Here is an 18,108-nt window from a genome sequence, read left to right as displayed (position 1 = left end):
TGAAATGAGAAATCCATATCTCTCACATACATGGCGTTCTCTTAAATATCATCGTGGTAGTTTTGTTTGCAAAATCATTTATATTTTCACAACAACTTGTGGAACAAGTTGTTTTTCAATCTTTGGTTCAGTGATCTATTATTGTTCTCGAATTTCTCCAAGTTCTATTTTTCTACCACTTCCTTTTCTAGAGACAAACTCTCTTTCAAGGAAAACTCATGTCCAAGTAACAAACACTTTTTTCTGTATAGGATTGAAGAAATAATATCCTTTAATTTTCTTAGGGTATCCCATAAAGATGCACTTTTGAGATTTGTGTTCGAGCTTAGTAGACATCTGACGTTTAACATAAGTTTCACAACCCCAAATTTTCATGAAAGACATACTAGGACGTTTCCCAATCCACATCTCATATTGTGTCATTTCAACCAAATTAGATGGAACATGATTCAATGTGAAAGTAGTTGTTTCAAGTGTATGTCCCCAAAATGAAGTAGGAAGATCAACATGACTCATCATTGATCAAACTAGGTCTAACAATGTTCAATTTCTCCTTTCAAAAATTTCATTCCATTGTGGAGTACTAGGAGGTATAAGTTGTGTGACAATCTCACATTCCTTCAAAATATCATCATAGTCTAAGCTTAAGTATTCTCCTCATCGATCTGATCGAAATGCCTTAATACTTTTACCTAGTTGGTTTTGTACTTCATTTCTAAATTCCTTGAACTTTTCAAGGGCTTCAGATTTATGGCGCATAAGGTAAATATACCCACATGTATTGTAGTTATCAGTGAAAGTAATGAAGTATTGAAAACCTCATCTAGCTTGTGTCACTACACCAAAACAGGCTTTTAGCGGCATTTTTAGTGGCGTTTGGATAAAAAACGCCGCTAAAAATCAAGCATTAGCGACGCTTTTAAAAAAAGCCACTAAAGATCGAGTATTAGCAGCGCTTTTTAAAAAACGCCACTAAAAGTGAGCATTAGCGGTGTTTTCCAAAAATGCGCCGCAAAAAACTTCAGTCCAACGACGTCGTTTTCTGAGTTTTCGAGGCATTAGCGGCGTTTTTGGAAAAGCGCCGCTAATGCTCGGGGCTTTAGCGGCATTTTTAAAGAAGCGCCGCTAATGCTCGGGGCTTTAGCGACGTTTTTGAAGAAGCGCCTCTAATGCTCTATTTTTAAATGAAATAATTTTTTGTGGCGTTTTTATGAAAAATACCGCAAAAATCATTTTACTTTAAAAAATCACACCATTTTACCCCAAATTTCCCCCTTTGAAATCCCTAATCTTCCCATGGCCGACAAATATTTTTTATGAGAAAATATTTGATTCTCCCTCCATCTTCCAATCTTTTTAGTTCCCTTCCCATTACAAATCAGTTTTCCATTCCAAACCCTAACAAACGTTTAACAAAAAAAACACCCCTTCTTCATCGTTTTGAACTCCTTCATCATTTTCTCTACTTATTGAAACTTCTTCATTGCTCTCTGAGCTCTGCAGCAGCAATGGACGACTACGATTACAACGAGGAAACCAAGGGAGTGGGCCCTGTTTCATTCATTTTTTATTTTATCTCTTCACCCGAAAAAGCTGTTCATCTTAAAGTTACTGCTAATATAATTTAACACCAATTGCAGTCGCGGCTTCCAATCAGGGAAACACCCGCATGTTTAAAAGATTCCTTGTTCGATGCTCAAAACCCAGACGACCAATATAATTATTAACTCCACTCAAAGCGAAATATGGTAATGGTTAGCTATTATAATCACTTACTGACGCCTGTTGGTGGGGTACGGTTTCTGATTGCCAAGCCTTCCGTTTTGACAGCCGAGACCAACAACCCCATGGCTTCTGATCTCTCCTCTGACTGCTCCGTCTTCTGCGGCGTCTCCTGCTCTTCTCCTATCCACCGCCGTGATCTAGTTTTCATCATCAATCCTGGAGGTTCTTATTCTTTTCTTCCCTTTTACTCTGAAAAATGTCTTTGCGTCCTGGATTTATTACGCTTATTTTAACAAGGGGATTTGGAGGAGCAGGTGCTAATGGGAGAACCGGTAAAGAGTGGAAGAAACTACTTCCTTATCTTCAATCTTGCCTCGGCAGTGATTGTAATGTGAGTGTTCTTTTTTCCTCTCTTTTTTTCGGTTAATATAATAAGAAAATCTCTTGCATTTGTCTCAGATATCTGAATCTTTGACTTCGGGTCCTTCTCATGCAATTGACATTACTAGCGAGGTAAGAATTAAGGGCTTCGTTTACATTTTATTTTATTTTTCCCAATTTAGACAATGAAATTGAATTTGGTCTAAGATGCCTATGGAAAACTTGAAGTTACGAATGACTATATATACTTGTAAGTTATAAGTGGATAATGGTTTGCAGGCAATAAGGGAGGGTGAAAGAGTATGCAGTGCCTGGGATGGGTATGCTTCTTTTTCCGCTTTATTTACCAAGTTATGTACATAGACAGACATGGTATTGGTTTCATAATCATGTCTAAGAATGCATGTCTAACCAATATTTTAAGATGCTAAAAGCCTCTTATGACCATTACTTTTACGTTGTACAATCTGTGGTTGTCTGAAGAGTGCATCTTAACTTTTTATCTCAAGTCTGCTACATGCTAAACATAGTGTTTTTTTAGTAATTTGCACTAAAGATCTATCCCCAATCATTGAAACAAAAGGTTATTGCATTACATTCATGGTGATGTGAATGTAGTCATAGATATATATTATTTATATTATTCAAATTTCACTGTTAAATATGAGTATTTTAAAGGAGTTTTGAAAATTTATATTCATATCTAAATATGTATTGAGCACTGTTATAAAATAATTTATCTTAACCTGTTTAATTTATTACTTGCATTACATAATAGTACCTTGTTTTGCACCAAGATTTATCCACAGCTTTGAATTTAATGGTTATTACATTAGATTCATGGTAATGTGAATGTAGTCACTAGGGCTCAAGTTTATTCGATATTGATTTATACCTGACATAAGTATGTTTAATATCTAAGTTTCACCCCACAAGTTGAAGGAATGTTTGCCACTTATTCTCATTCTGCGAAACAGACTGAAGTACGCTTTGACATGCAGAGAAGTGATTGCTATTCTTATGCAAAGGCATGTTATGGTAGATGGGAAGGTTAGGACTGATAAGACCTACCCTGCAGGTTTTATGGGTATGTGGGACTTGCCATTGTGAATCAATTAAAGTACTTGTATTCTTATTCATATTATAAAGTCATATAAAGTAGGGTGAATATCCTACATATAGACTTATGAAATGTTGTTGCTTTTGCTGAAAGATCAAACTGCATGCTGACAGTATTTTGTTAATTTTGCTGAAAGATCTAGATCTTGTTGGATATCCTACATATAGACTTATGAAACGTTGTTGCTTTTGATATTTTAGGGTGCACATGGTTTCATGAGGACACATAAATGGCGTGATTCCATAGGAGCTTTTATAAATGTGGAAGCATCTAGGACAGGAGGTCCTGGTTCTTGGCCTTCTTCCGTCTATGCTCAATTAGCAATTTATCCCATGGCACATAGTGCAGCCCAGGTTTTACTTCATTCTTTTATATATTTTACATTCATACAAGAGTAATTTTTGTCTTTTTACATTTCAAATAAAACCATTTTTATTTTATTTTATACATGTTGATATTTGAACTCATGACATTAGCATATATAAAATCTCAACTTTACCACTACAGCAAATGTTTCACCTCACTGAATTAGTGTCAATTGTACATTGAGTCGGGTAGAGAAATAGCTTATATTCTTACAAGAATTCTTGTCTTTTTCATTTTAAATTATAAATGTTGAGATTTGAAACCATATCATTAACATATATAAAATCTCAATTACTAATATTATTACACAATCAATGCTTCATTTTAAATTTTTGTACATATTAATATTATTAAACAAAAGTTTTCACCTACACATATTACATATTTTATTTTGTTCATATTGCATATGTTATTTTAAATAAAAATAATTTTATTTTTGTATGTGTTTTAAAATGCAAATCTAAGTTTTAAAATCGTAATTTTAAAAGCGGTATCTTTTAAAGAAATTATCTTTTATGTATGATCTCATAAATCTTGTAATATTTGTTTCTTTTCTTCAAACAAAAGCACTAGATGTAGTACTTAAGTACTCTTTGTTCAGAAATTGATGACAAATAGGCTAAATCTTTGATAACTGGTTTGGATGCAGGGAAGAGAATTAACCATTGCAGAGAAAACAAATTATCTGGATTTTATGATCAATGCTTTTCAGGTAATCTAGTACCTAAGTATGCATTTTAGTAAATGCTTTTGGATGTTACAAATTCATGCTACTTTATTGATTACATTATCTGGTTTGGATGTTACATTTGAGTTTTAGGAAATGAAAATATTAGAAAAAAATTTGCAAATGGTGGTAAAAGGTGGTGGATCTGTATCCTGATGCTACTTTATTGATGGTGGATTTGTAAATTTAAGTGTTTAAATGTTGTAAATTGAAGTGTTTAAGTGCTGCAAATTCAAGTATTTAGTTGCTGGAAATTGAGATGTTTTATCGCTATAATTGAGGTGTATAAATGTTGTTAATTGATATGTTAAATTGCTGCAAATTTAAGTGTTTAAGTGCTGCAAATTTAAGTGTTTAAATGCTGTAAATTGAAGTGTTTAAGTGCTGCAAATTGAAGTGTTTTATAGCTGTAATTGATGTGTATAAATGTTGTTAATTGATATGTTAAAGTGCTGCAAATTGAAGTGTTTAAATGCTGTAAATTAAAGTGTTAAAGTGCTACTTTCCATTGTCACCTCCCTCATTTCTTTATGCATCAATAACTATATTAATGAAATCAAGTACTACAATTATAAATTATTACAGATGGGGGTTGGAGAATACGATCAAAGGGAAAACATCAGATATGGTGATTCCCAGCCAAGCAGTGGCTTCTTAGGCACCCAACATGTTGCACAACCAAGCATGACCAGAACTTTTAAACCTACATGTTGAGGTTGCTACACACAAGTCCCTTCCTTTTTTTAGTTTATGTGCTATGTGATTGTGTTTTAAAATTTAACTTGTTTTAGTTCCTTACATTCTTATAGGATTCACACTCAAGGAGCAAGAAACATCTCAGCAACTCATTGGGATCGAGCAGTCAAAATTCAGAATCAAGTGACACGCAAGAGCTAGATTTGGAGCTTAGGCATCCTTGAAATCGATAATTTTTTGCTACTTTAAATGCATGCTCATGGAACTACATTTTATGCTTTCCTAGAATTGTAAGTTCAAATAAGGTGTTGATATGCAATTTATACATACAACTTGAGCAAGTTGATATGAACTAGTTTGAATTTTTTTAAAAAAAATTTCAAAGGAATCTTATGTAATCAAAGGCAATTTGACTTGCTGCATGAGATATAGTGAAAAACATTGATCTTCTTGTTCATGAATTTGCATTTTAATACGTCTTCAAATTAAATTATATATTTCTTAATTGGTGGAATTTCACTTTTTCTGTTGCTGCAATCTCTAACCAAAGAATGGAGTGATGTATGTACTGATAACAGTTCTAAAGGGGTAAAGAGATAGGAGTGGATTTGTGGCATTTTTATAATAATTTTTTTTTTATTTTTCATGACCTTTAGCTGCGTTTTCTCCAAAAACGCCACTAAAGGTCATGTTTTTTAGCGGCGTTTTTGGGGAAAGCGCCGCTAAAGGTATTTTTCTTTAGCAGCGATTTTGGGGAAAGCGCCGCTAAATGTCTTGTTCTTTAGTGGCGTTTTTGTGAAAAGCACCGCTAAATGTTATGTTCTTTAGCGGTGTTTTTAGAAAAAGCACCGCTAAAGGTTATGTTCTTTCGCGGCGTTTTTGGGGAAAGCGCCACTAAAGGTCATGTTCTTTAGTGGCGTTTGTTGGAAAAACGCCGCTAAAGGTCACGACCTTTAGCGGCGCTTGTTTTTAAAAACGCCGCAAATGTTAGCGACGTTTCCAATAGCGGCGTTTTTTTTTTGCGCTTGCGAAAGCGCCGCAAATACTTTTACTATTAAGCCCAATAAATCACTAGCTCTCTCACTTTTACATCACTATGTATTAAGCCCAATAAATCACTAGCTCACTCACTTTTACTAATAAAAGGAGTTTTACTCATTTTACACAACAAGCAAGACTCACATATATCCAATTTTTCGAAAACAAAAGAATCCAAAATTCCATATTTTTGGAGCTTTGATACGCCTTTCTCACTTATATGGCCCAATCAACAATGCCAAAGATAAGTTTGATTAGAGTCATTTATTTTTGACCTTTTGGTATTTATGTTATAAATGAGTCTATCTTGATCTAAAATGTAGAGGCCATTTACTGATTGTGTCGAACCAAAGAAAACATCATTGAGATAAAATGAACAACAATTATTCTTAATAATTATCTCAAAACCATTTTTGTCGAAACAAGAAATTGAAATAATGTTTCTAGTCAAACTTGGCACAAAATAAAAATCCTTCAAAATTAAATCAAGTCCACTAGGCAATGATAAAATAAGTGTTCTTACAGTTAATGCAGCAACTCTTGCTCCATTTCCAACTCCCAGGTCCACATCTCCTTTAACCAAATTCCTACTCCTTTGCAGTCCCTGTATAGAGGTACAAATATGATAACCACATCTAGTATCTAATACCCATGAAGTAGATGTTGATAAATTGAGATTAATAACATAAATACCTAAAGTGGATACTCCATTTTCCTTTGCCTTCTTGACCTCTACAAGATAGGCAGGGTAGTTCCTCTTCCAATGTCCGGTCTTACCACAATGGAACCATTTTCCTTCTTTAGCAATTCCTCCTTTAGGATTCAATGCAGCTTTACATTTGTTGCATTTGGCCTTGCCATTGTCATTAGGCTTTACCTTAACATTAAGCTTTCCTTTTCCGTTCTCCATGTGGACCATTAGAATGGGCTTAGGTCCAACCTTTTTCATGTTACTTTAAGCAGTTCACAATATGCTAAGTAACTACGGCGAAGTCTTATTTATCTGAAAACCATTTTCAAATTAAGGAAAAATTAGCTAAAACTATTCGAAAATGATTGTAGGATGACATCGATGGCCAACTCCACACCTAGAGGGAATCCTAGCTTTTCAATGCTTTCAATATAGCCTATCATCTTGAGAACATGAGTTCCAATAGGGGATCCCTCCACCATTTTGCATTGAAATAGAGCTTTAGAGGTCTCGTACCTCTCTTGACGTGTTTGCCCCTCATATAATTCCTTAAGGTGCTGGATCATATCATAGGCAACCGTATCCTCATGTTGCTTTTAAAGCTAAGGAGTCATGGTGACAAGTATTAGACATTTTATGTCTAACATATCATCAAGATGCTTCATATAAGCATCCTTGTCAACTCTAGAGGCATTAGCTGCTAGTTCATAAGGAACATGTTTTTCAATGACATATAATTTTTGTTCTTTTTTTAGAACAAACCTCAAGTTACGGAACCAATCATGGAAGTTCAAGCTATTCAACTTCTCCTTCTCAAGGATAGATCACAATGACAGAGAGTTTGTGTTGTTTGCTATAATAAATCTACAATAATAAAACTTGCATATGAGTAAATTTACCAAGTTTATTATGAACATCTAAAAGGAATTTATTAAAAGATGCTCCCACTATTTTATTCGAAATTAATAGCCCTCAAATATTAATTTCAAAATTTCTTTCTCTAAAGTTTTCTATTCGGTGAAGATCCATGTTTCACCTCCTTTTAATTCAAGTTTTTCTTTTCTGTCAAGATTATGGTTATTTAGGTAAGCAACACTTGCTAATTACATCCTATGTAACTCTTTATTTGGTGAACAACTCTTGTTCCTATCATCTCAAGGTCATCCAAATTTCTTGCCTCTAGGTTTGTAACCCTATTAGGGTAACCTAGTTAAGTTATTAACCAATATTATAACCAAAATATATCACTAGCTTATTCATTGCATTTAACTAAGATAGATACAAGTACTTCGCTTTAGCGAAACCCACGTTGTATCGATCGAGGCTTTAAAGAAGGTAAATATTGGAAGGCAACCTTAACTTAATATTTTATTGAGGGTTTTTAAATTAAATTAATCTCACCATTAATGGTCAACATTTTTTCATTTAATCCTTTACTTAATCTTATCAATGTCCTATAACATGCATCCGAACATAACATCCATTGTATCATATACAAGAAAAATATAAAGCAGTAAATCAATGCAATGATTATAACCTATAAAACTAAGGTGATTTCTCCCAACCCAATAGGAGAACCAAAAGGAATATTAAGGGTGTATGCAACTTCTTAAGCTTTTTTCCCATTTTAGGGAGTCCTTCTTTTCCTCTAGTCCGTAGCAGCTCATACAATTTACAATTATAGAAACTCATTTTACTTACGAGGGAATAAGATAAGAAGAGAAATACAAGAGAAATATAGAAAAGCATGACACATAGGTCGTATTTATAAAATTACAACCTTTGCAATTAATAAATTGAATGGCCTATCAGGCTATAACCATGCATTTCTAGACACAGTGCATATCAAACATAGCATACAACATATGACACAATTTATTCAACGGCTTGTTAATGTGAATTACCAAATTGTTCCTACAATTAATGTTACCTATGCACAGGGGTCAGGGGGCGAAGCTCCCAGTGGGGTCAAGACGTAAAGTCCCTTGTGAGGGTCAGAAGGCAGTGCCCCCTATGAGGGTCTAGCGCCCTGATGAAATTTTAAAAACTACACTTTGTTCTTTGAGGAAAAATGTCACTGTTTGACAAATTTTATATAAACAGAGTAAGAATTCTTTTTAAAATTTTGATCTGAGATGCTTCTTACTGGAAGAACTTTTGTTCCTTTTTCGAATGTAAGAACAAGTTAACAATTAACTTCGAATGACAAAAACCCCACTGCCCTAAGACAAATATGTTAACATTTAACAAACCATATAGAAGATCCAATAGGCTTCAAAATCAATGATTAATACTTAATCATTAATTGAAAGGTACAAATTGATCGCCTCTGGATGTACTAACGTTAGAAGTCTGAATACTGCAATAAAATAGAGGGTTATGCGGCGGTATCTGCAAGTATACAAGTCGAGCTGTAATATTGATTTTACAACGAAGTAGGTGAGTACTCTGAGGATCCCTAGGGAGGCGAGTACTAAATCAATCTTAACCTAAAAAAGTAAAAATATAATTAATACTTTAAGTCAATTATAGTATGAGAGTTAAATAAGAAATAAGTTTAGGGTTTGTAAAATAATAAAATAAAATAACATAAAAATGAATTAAAATTGTAAGATATAGAGATAGAAAAAGTGAATCAAATCTGGGGATAGGTGATCAGCTTGCTTCGGCAATCCCAATTAATTGTCATCTCGGGTTCTTCGTCAACCTACTAGTCACTAACCTAGCCGGATCTTCCACTAACATAACGAGTTAGCAAGAACTACTTATCTTCTGACCTCACAGTCCTGATTGGCTTGGGGTAAAGGTGTTCACAAATGGGCAATACAAATTTTGGGTTAATTCCGACCTTGATAACTTTCCAGGGTTGTCATGCCTAGGGTTTGTTTCACATTCTTCCTTTTCCAAACAGTTAATCCGTTGAGTACACTTACAAAATAATTAAGATCATGTCTTCATTAGCTAATCCCCCATAGAAGGATTAGTTCCTTGTGGCTTTCATAAACAATAGGGAAAGAATGGAAGAATTCATCATAAGGAATAAGTTGAAATTGAGAGTTTAAGAAAGCCTAGTTGATATTGATTAATAGAATGAATCCACAAAAATTGATCTCCTTTACAATCAGATCTCTTGAAGAAAACAAATAAACTAAAATTATAAAAACCTAAGAAAACAAGAGAACATATCTAAACCTAAAGAAAGAATCTAAGCTATTGGAATGGTATCCATAATGGTGCTAGAGAGGTCTATTTATAGCCTTCTGGTAGTCGTCGTCCATAGCCCTAGGGTAGCTGACATTCCCGAGCTTTAAGTTCAATTCTGTAGACCAAAATACCCCTACTTGTGTTTTAATCTCGTCATAGAGTCGATGTCACAACATACCAAGTCCTATGTAGTGAGATAGCAACCAGTATGCTCCTTTGTAGCCATCTTCAAGGGTATGTCGCGACTGTTAGAGTATGCCCAAAGATCAATCATGAGATGGTTGTAATAACATACTTGATTTATCATGTTTATTAATATAAGGCGTCACCATTATTATTTCAGTTTCTTTTCTGTGTGTATAAATAAATTGTTTTATAATAATGTCCTGAGAGTAATATGATTATTCTTAAAAGGTCCTTAGTTAAGTATTATTGTTGGATAGGACAACAATAATGCATTAAGACTAACATGTAGTTGATTGATCATAAAGAGTTTTCATTGATATGGAATGTCAAAATCGATGCCTGAATATGTGTGTTAGAGAACAACGTATTGGACTGACCCATTATGAGTATGTTTCTTGGATTATTATGTAATTGTCACAACATTACTCATAGTGATTAATATGTATATGATCCTCAGACTTGAGATCATCATAATCCCGATATAGTGAGCTGTATATTTTGATATAGTCAAACGTACATCGTAACTAGTTGTTCTATAAAGGCTGGTGTTGGATATACCACGATCTATGTAGAGGGATATGGTTGATCGATATAGGATAAGTCCCTCCTACATAATTGGAGTAATATCTTAGGCCACTTGATTGAGTGAGACTAGAAATGCATGGCCATGCTCAAATAAGCTGATATGAGATGTCATACTTATTTGTATATCATAGTCTACTTAAGATATCAAGGAACATGGAATGGACTATGCAAGTGTGACTATTCCATGACTTGTGGCCAATCCAGAGATAAAGGACTTAAGGATTATTGCATGAAAGGTTAATCATAAAAATATTATGTCGAATCATGATTTCTTGTGGCTTAGGTAGCAATGATGCATTGCTAGGTGCTATTCATTGTTTGTAACATTGGAATCGTTCCAGTATTACTGCTAACGTTACAAAAACCTACAGGGTCACACCCTATAGTTGAAATGAACGGAATAAAACATAGTTGGTATTGTGTTTGGTTGTCGCTTGAATTAAATTAATTATAGAATTAATTTAATTGGATAATCAAATATCGAACACATTATGTACAAGATTGTTGTACGCATAATGAGAACATGAATTTGGTTAGTATATAAATTTAAATAAATATATAGTTTACCGAAATCATTATTATAATTAATGTAATTATAATTTTCGGTTTAAAACATAGTTATATTTATTTAATTTCTAGAAAACCCTAAAACTAGATATAAAAATCCTATTTCTTCTTTATTTAGGGTCTAACAGACGTCAAAGCAAAGTTTTTTTCCAAAATAGTTTTGGGGATTCTTTCCGTTAATTGTCAACAGGGTGGATTACGTAGAGGCCAGAGTCACGATAGATTACGGCTTGGTTCAATAGTAGATCAAATTACTCATTGCTAAGGCGTTGCTGTCTACTCAGAATAAAGATTGAGTAACTTCAAAACATTTACTTCACCCCGATTCATTCCTCACACATGGATCCATGGTTAGGATCGCTGAATGTTTTAGGGGTGTCGGCGTTCGAACAGTGACACCCTCAGTCTGTGTCATGATATTGAAGGAAATTTCAAACTTTCTCTATTCTACTCTCTATTTTGCAACATCAGCTCCCTCATGTTGCGACATAGCCTCTAGTATTGAGCCAAAATGCCCTCTAATGGTATCATGCACACTCACAAAGCACATTACCTTTCCCTTAGGCCTCATCCAGCCCTTAAGATTAATAAAAAACTCGATGTGCATATTTTAGTGAATGTAAACGAAACTCAAGAAACTGAATTAAAGCATAACAAAAATGCTTGTATTTAAGCTCCTTAAATGTAAAAACTTGTTTAGTCTACTACACCAAATTACAGCAGATCAAATTCCCACGCACTTATATCATTTCTTGTCCTCAAGCAACATAAATAAAGATTACAAAATGAGACTGACGACCCTTGAGCACGTATGGTACAAGTATTGATTTCGGAGCATATGACTTAGGTATTTCACGTTTACTAACAATTTCAACATGATGTGTAGTTGACTTACCACTTTTGATCACAAACATATAAGTTCAGTATGTTACAAAATATACAAGTATTAAGGTTCTCACATATAGGAATCCATCAAGAAATCATACAAGTAATTTGATTATCCGAGCAGAATATATATAGTCGTCTATGTGAATGTTCAGTATGATGTTCATTCATGTATAATGATATTTAGGTCACATAGGGATTTTTCACTTGTAATGTTCTGATTCTTAGGATAGATATGAAATTCAAAACCAGTAAGCATTGAAATGTTACAAACTAAAAAATAGTTTTGCACATCATATTAATCCCTATTCTTCCTTCTTTAGTGACCCTTACCCGTTCACCGTCTTATTTCTCTTTCTCTCACCTTTCTTGCCTCTCCAAATATAGGAAATCATAGCATGACATAGTAACTATGGCTAGCATACTAGTTTCAGTGCACTAATGAACTAGCTTTTACTATGGTTGTGACTTTGTCACTGTTCTTTTTCAATTTTTTTTCACTCAAGAATGCTTTTTGGCTTTTCATGTACTTTCTCTACTTGTATGGATTTTTCTTATTGTTTTTCACTTCCAGGCTAACCTATAATTCCCATATCACATTAATCTTTCCTATTTCACTCTATTTTTTATAGCCTCCACCATGATGTATCTACTTAGCCCTCAATATGTATGACCAGGCATCTATAATCGTGCAACACAAGACCAAAGGAAAAGGGAAAATACAAATTGATGTTTCTAGGCTTAGGGCTTGTAATATGGTTCATCAAGAAGTGTTAATAGGCTCAAGAATTGGTGCTAAAGGTGAAATATAAATAGGAAAAAATTTTGGTTCTAGATGTCTTCCAAACAATGCCTTAGATCACCCCTAAATATATCAACATTCACAAATTTAATCAACCAAATAAATACAAATTCAACTATTTATCATTCATACTAGCATGCTCGTTTCCTTGTATTTTCTATATCACTTGGTACAAATGATAGCTTAATACCTACTTATAGTGTAACATATAGAATTTTAGTAGTCTAATAATAAAAAATTTAAAATCACTTATCATCAGGCCAATTTTATTCATAAACGCAAGAAACCTATGTACATGCTCAAGCACACAAAAGACAAGAAAAATCAAAGAAAATGTAACAAATTGAAGCAAATTTTCTATGTTACCCCTCACACACTTTAGTTGACACATTGTCCTTTATGTATGGCCCATTAAAAGATAAGGAAAGAAGTTACACAATTGATCGTGATTGCTCTAACTCCTATTGGTGGAGGCTTCCGCCTTTGATCGTGTAAAGTTCAGATATGTTTGTGTCTCATTTGTGTTGGGTTTCTACATAGAAAATTTAAATAGAATACCACATACTAAAATCTACTTATTAATCCTACTCCTACGAAGTCTAAATTAAAATTATCCAAAAATTAATACAATTTTTTTATAAAATTAAAAACAGTTCAATCATCCTCCTTATTGTCCATCTTGATACAAGTCACAAAAGCCCAACGCAAGCTCACGAATGTGATGGGCTCAAATTACCACAAGGCCCAATAACGAGGTCAAAGGCCAGATAAATGCGTTCCAAACTAAATGGGAGCATTCAGGAATTTGTTAGCAAGGCCTTAGATGCGTACACGAAAGAAAGAAAATCAAGATTCACTTTCTTATTTTCAAGAAAATCAAGAAACCGAATCTTGGCCCAATTTTCTTTGTTTGGAGCGATTTCAAGAATCAAGAAAATCAAGATTTCAAATCTTGGAAATCTTGGTCAAGAAACCGAATCTTGCGACCAAAGCGCATTGGATCTCCGTTCGAGCATCAACGAACCAATTTCGGTAGGAGATGGACTACAAGCCCAAGTTCTTGAAGGCAAGGCCCAATAAGATGATTCCAAGCCACCCAAGAATCAATTTGGGCAGAATCGTAATCTTCTTGAGCTTTAAGAATCAATTTTGATTCATCAATCTTTCTTTTCTCTTGCCGCCCCAAACCCTAGCTTTATATTTAATCTGATTGTTTTCTTTAATCTGATTTTTAATTCGTTTTCTTTTGGTGCTGATAAGTTCGGCTGTTAGGGGGGATTCTCTCTAAGCTCAAATCGGTTCTTGGCTTCCAAAAATTGACATCTTTTGGGGCGTTTTAATGCTTGCTGCCCATTAATTGAATTGGGGATTTTTGTTTTCAGATCTGATTGGATCTAAACTTAATTTTCTGTTTCGTTTTCAGATCTGATCGTCTAGAGCTTCGTAGGAGTTTTCTCGTGACTTGGCAACTTGATCTTAGTCTGCGCGCAACCCTCTATCATTTGGTATCAGATTTTGGGCGTTTTGGGTATTCTTGGTTGATTTCTAAACTGATCTTTTTTTTAAACAACAAACAACAGTTTTACCCAGAAAATTTTTTGGAAAAAAATTCATTCGAGTGGGTAAATGTTTTCCGATTGATCTGAAATTTTACATGCATATTTGTGGCACTGTGATTGAATATAAAAAATATTTCCTGCAAAAAAATAGTCTAAAAAATCAAAAAAATTGAAAAATACGAAATCCAATAAAAAATTAAAAAAAATATTCAGCGGACTGAGTTTGGTGCCCAAACTTTCCAGATCAAAAATTCAATATTTAAGGACATTCCAGATTTAATTTCGTGATTTTTGGAGATCGGGAACACCTCGAACGAAGTTGTCAAGTTACTCCGTAGTTTTTCGGGTTTTTGGAATTCAGCAATTTTTATTGATTCTTAGCTGTAGGTTTTCATTTGTTTTTCTTTTATTCTCCCTTTATACTATTTAACACCTTCTTGTTTCTTGTGTTAGTATGATTTTAAGGTGTGCACAATTCTTCCTCGGTGCGACACAAATTAATTGATGTCTCGTCAGTTTTGGTATCCTAGTGCAAATTAGGATTCTTTGGTAGTTTCGGTTCATACACTTTCTAATTGGTTGATATAGACTCTACTAAAGAAACAAGACTGAATTCTACCTCATTGAGAATTTGATTTTTCTTCTGGAGTGATTAACGGTGAGGTTTTGCTAACTTTCCTTTTTGTGTGTTGAGTGTTTATTTTGTCGGTTTTTTGAAAATGTCTAAGGTTGGTCAAGGTGATAATGACCATAATGATGTCTATGACACATTTAAAAAATTCCAACAATAGTTACATGAACAGGCTGCCGTACTACGAGCTTTGAGTGCTACTATCAATGAGGTGTGATTGAATCAAGAGCCTCAATATCAAAATCCAATTAAAGAAGATGTGGATAACCAGCCTCCTGCTCATAGGCGCGGTCCTCGACGTGTCCCTAGAACTGATTATGATTTTCATGATCGTGGGCAACCCTCTTTGGCAAAATCGAAGTTCACAATTCCCCAATTTCGTGGTAAGAATGATCCAGAAGCTTATTGTGAATGGGAATCTAAGATTGAACTTATGTTTCGATATTATAAATGTCCGGATGATGAAAAGGTAGCATTAGCAACGTTGGAATTTTCAGATTATGCATTAATTTGGTGGACTCAACTTGGGGTGAATCGTCATCGGAATTGTGAAGGTGAGATTTCGACATGGGATGAGTTGAAACAAATTATGCGTAAAAGATTTATTCCACCTCACTACTATAGAGAGATTAAAACAAAGCTTAGAAGACTTGTTCAAGGTAGTAGGACGGTGGATGAATATTTTAAGGAGATGGAGATTCTCATTCAGAGAGCTAATGTGGAGGAGGATGAGGAAACAACTATGGTTCGATTTATTGATGGTTTGAATAGGCCAATAGCTAATCCATTGCGGCTACAAACTTACATTGATTTGGAAGAAGCAGTTCATAAAGCCATTAAGATCGAGCAACAATTAAAGGAACAAAGGTTTGGTTCCTTCTCTACTTCACAATACTACAGAGGTAACACTTCCAATTCTGATTTTAAAAGTTCAAAATCACCTTTTGTTACTAATAAGTCTTCTTTGAGTAATGGAAGTAAGCAATCAGATTGGAAAAAAGGGGCTCCTGTTAAAGCGCAAACACCTTCTAAGCAGCCCAATTTAGGTGATTCGAATGTGAAGAGGACTCGTGAGATTGAATGTTTTAAGTGCAAAGGGCGTGGTCATTATAGCAGGGAATGCCCTAACACGAGATTACTTCTTCTGAAAGATAATGGTGAGTACACTTTTGACTCTGATAAAACAAATCCAGATATACCAGACTTGTGGATGACAATGATAGGGGCGAAGAGTTGGTTGAACCACCAAAAGAAGGGGGCTTTGCTGATTTTCAATGCCTTGTAGTTCGCCGAACCCTTTACATCCAGATGAAAGATGATGTTGATAACCAAAGGACCAATATTTTCCATTCTCGGTGTTTTATTAAAGGTAACTTATGTTCACTCATTATTGGTAGTGGGAGTTGCCCGAATGTAGTGAGCAGCTATTTGGTAGATTCTTTAAAGTTGCCTTGTACCAAACACCCTAAGCCATATCACCTTCAGTGGCTTAATGAATGCTCCAAAGTTAAAGTTACAAAATAGTCCTTGGTCACTTTTAAGCTCGGGAATTATGAGGATGAAGTATGGTGTGATGTGGTCCCAATGCATGCGGCACACTTGCTCCTTGGACAGCCTTGGCAATTTGATCGCGATGTTACACATCAAGGTAAGCTTAATTGATACTCCCTTGTGTTTAAAGGCTGGAAATTCACTTTTGCTCCTTTAAATCCCACTGATGTATATAAAGATCAATTGAAGATGATTAAATTTTGTGAGGGGGTAAAAGAGAAAGGACAAGTACAAAAGACAGAGAGAAAAATGTCTAGTAGTGAAAAAAGTCAAAATCTAAAAGGCCCAAAGGTGAGTGAATCCACAAGTGGTAAAATGAGAGAAAACAAATTTTTGGCAACAAAAAAAGATGTGCGGAGAGCCCTACTCAATAAACAGCCTTGTATCCTTGTGAGGTTTAGGAAAAATTATTTATCTTTATCTGACATTAACGAAAATTAGCCTAGTGTGTTTCAGTGTCTTTTGCAGGATTATGAGGATGTTTTTAGTGAGACACCTAAATGTTTACCACCTTTACCTGGGATAGAGCATCAAATTGACTTAGTACCCGGACCTTCAATACCAAATCGGCCAGCCTATAGATTCGATCCCGAGGAGACAAAGGAATTGCAACGGCAAGTTGAGGAATTACTAGACAAAGGGTACATTCGTGAGAGCCTAAGCCCTTGTGCCGTTCCTGTCTTATTAGTACCAAAGAAAGATGGTACGTATCGAATGTGTGTTGATTGCTGCCCAATCAACAAAATAATAGTAAAGTATTGACACCCAATTCCTAGACTTGATGATATGCTTGATGAATTACATGGTTCAATTATATTTACAAAAATTGATTAAAAAGCGGTTATCATCAAATTCGAATGAGGGAAGGGGATGAATGGAAAACAACTTTTAAAACAAAATTTGGATTGTAGGAATGGCTAGTTATGCCTTTCGGCCTTACTAATGCACCTAGTACATTTATGAGATTAATGAATCACGTTTTAAGGCTTCACTTGGGTAAATTTGTAGTAGTTTACTTTGATGATATTTTAATTTACTCCAAGACATTAGATGATCATGTTTTCCATGTAAGAACCGTTTTGGATATTCTGCAAGCTGAAAAATTATTTGCCAACCTTGATAAATGCACATTCTGTTGTGATAAACTAATATTCTTAGGTTTCATAGTTAGTGCTCTAGGTATTCATGTCGATGAGGACAAAGTCAAGGCAATCAAGGAGTGGCCGACTCCTAAATCGGTAACTGAGGTGAGATCTTTCCATTGTTTAGCTAGTTTTTATAGACGATTTGTGAAAGATTTCTCTACTATTGCTGCCCCATTAACAGAGGTTATAAAGAAATTCGTGGGTTTTAAATGGGGTGAAACCCAAGAAAAGGCTTTTCAGACCCTAAAA

The 18,108-nt window shown here is 34.5% G+C and overlaps 1 protein-coding gene across 4 annotated transcripts; it reads left to right on the top strand.

Annotated features, from left to right (window-relative positions):
* The first annotated feature begins 1,278 nt into the window (after nucleotides 1-1,278).
* LOC105791080 (sphingoid long-chain bases kinase 2, mitochondrial) lies at nucleotides 1,279-5,476 on the top strand. 4 transcript variants are annotated; one of them, XM_052634221.1, is made up of 10 exons: nucleotides 1,285-1,748; nucleotides 1,831-1,947; nucleotides 2,040-2,116; nucleotides 2,185-2,238; nucleotides 2,386-2,426; nucleotides 3,084-3,193; nucleotides 3,427-3,579; nucleotides 4,242-4,304; nucleotides 4,905-5,034; nucleotides 5,129-5,476. In XM_052634221.1, the coding sequence occupies exons 2-7, from the start codon at nucleotides 1,848-1,850 to the stop codon at nucleotides 3,453-3,455; spliced, it is 411 nt and encodes a 136-aa protein (XP_052490181.1). In that variant the 5' UTR covers nucleotides 1,285-1,748; nucleotides 1,831-1,847; the 3' UTR covers nucleotides 3,456-3,579; nucleotides 4,242-4,304; nucleotides 4,905-5,034; nucleotides 5,129-5,476. The 4 variants fall into 4 exon arrangements, with proteins under 4 accessions (XP_052490183.1, XP_052490181.1, XP_052490182.1 ...); XM_052634222.1 differs by having other exon boundaries at nucleotides 5,111-5,476; XM_052634224.1 differs by having other exon boundaries at nucleotides 1,292-1,748; nucleotides 3,108-3,193.
* Nucleotides 5,477-18,108: the final 12,632 nt, after the last annotated feature.

This window comes from Gossypium raimondii, chromosome 8 (genome assembly GCF_025698545.1).
Source record: "Gossypium raimondii isolate GPD5lz chromosome 8, ASM2569854v1, whole genome shotgun sequence".
Classification (NCBI taxonomy): domain Eukaryota; kingdom Viridiplantae; phylum Streptophyta; class Magnoliopsida; order Malvales; family Malvaceae; genus Gossypium; species Gossypium raimondii.
The sequence above is the reverse complement of the archived record's forward strand: the minus strand, read 5'-3'. Positions and strand labels throughout refer to the sequence as shown.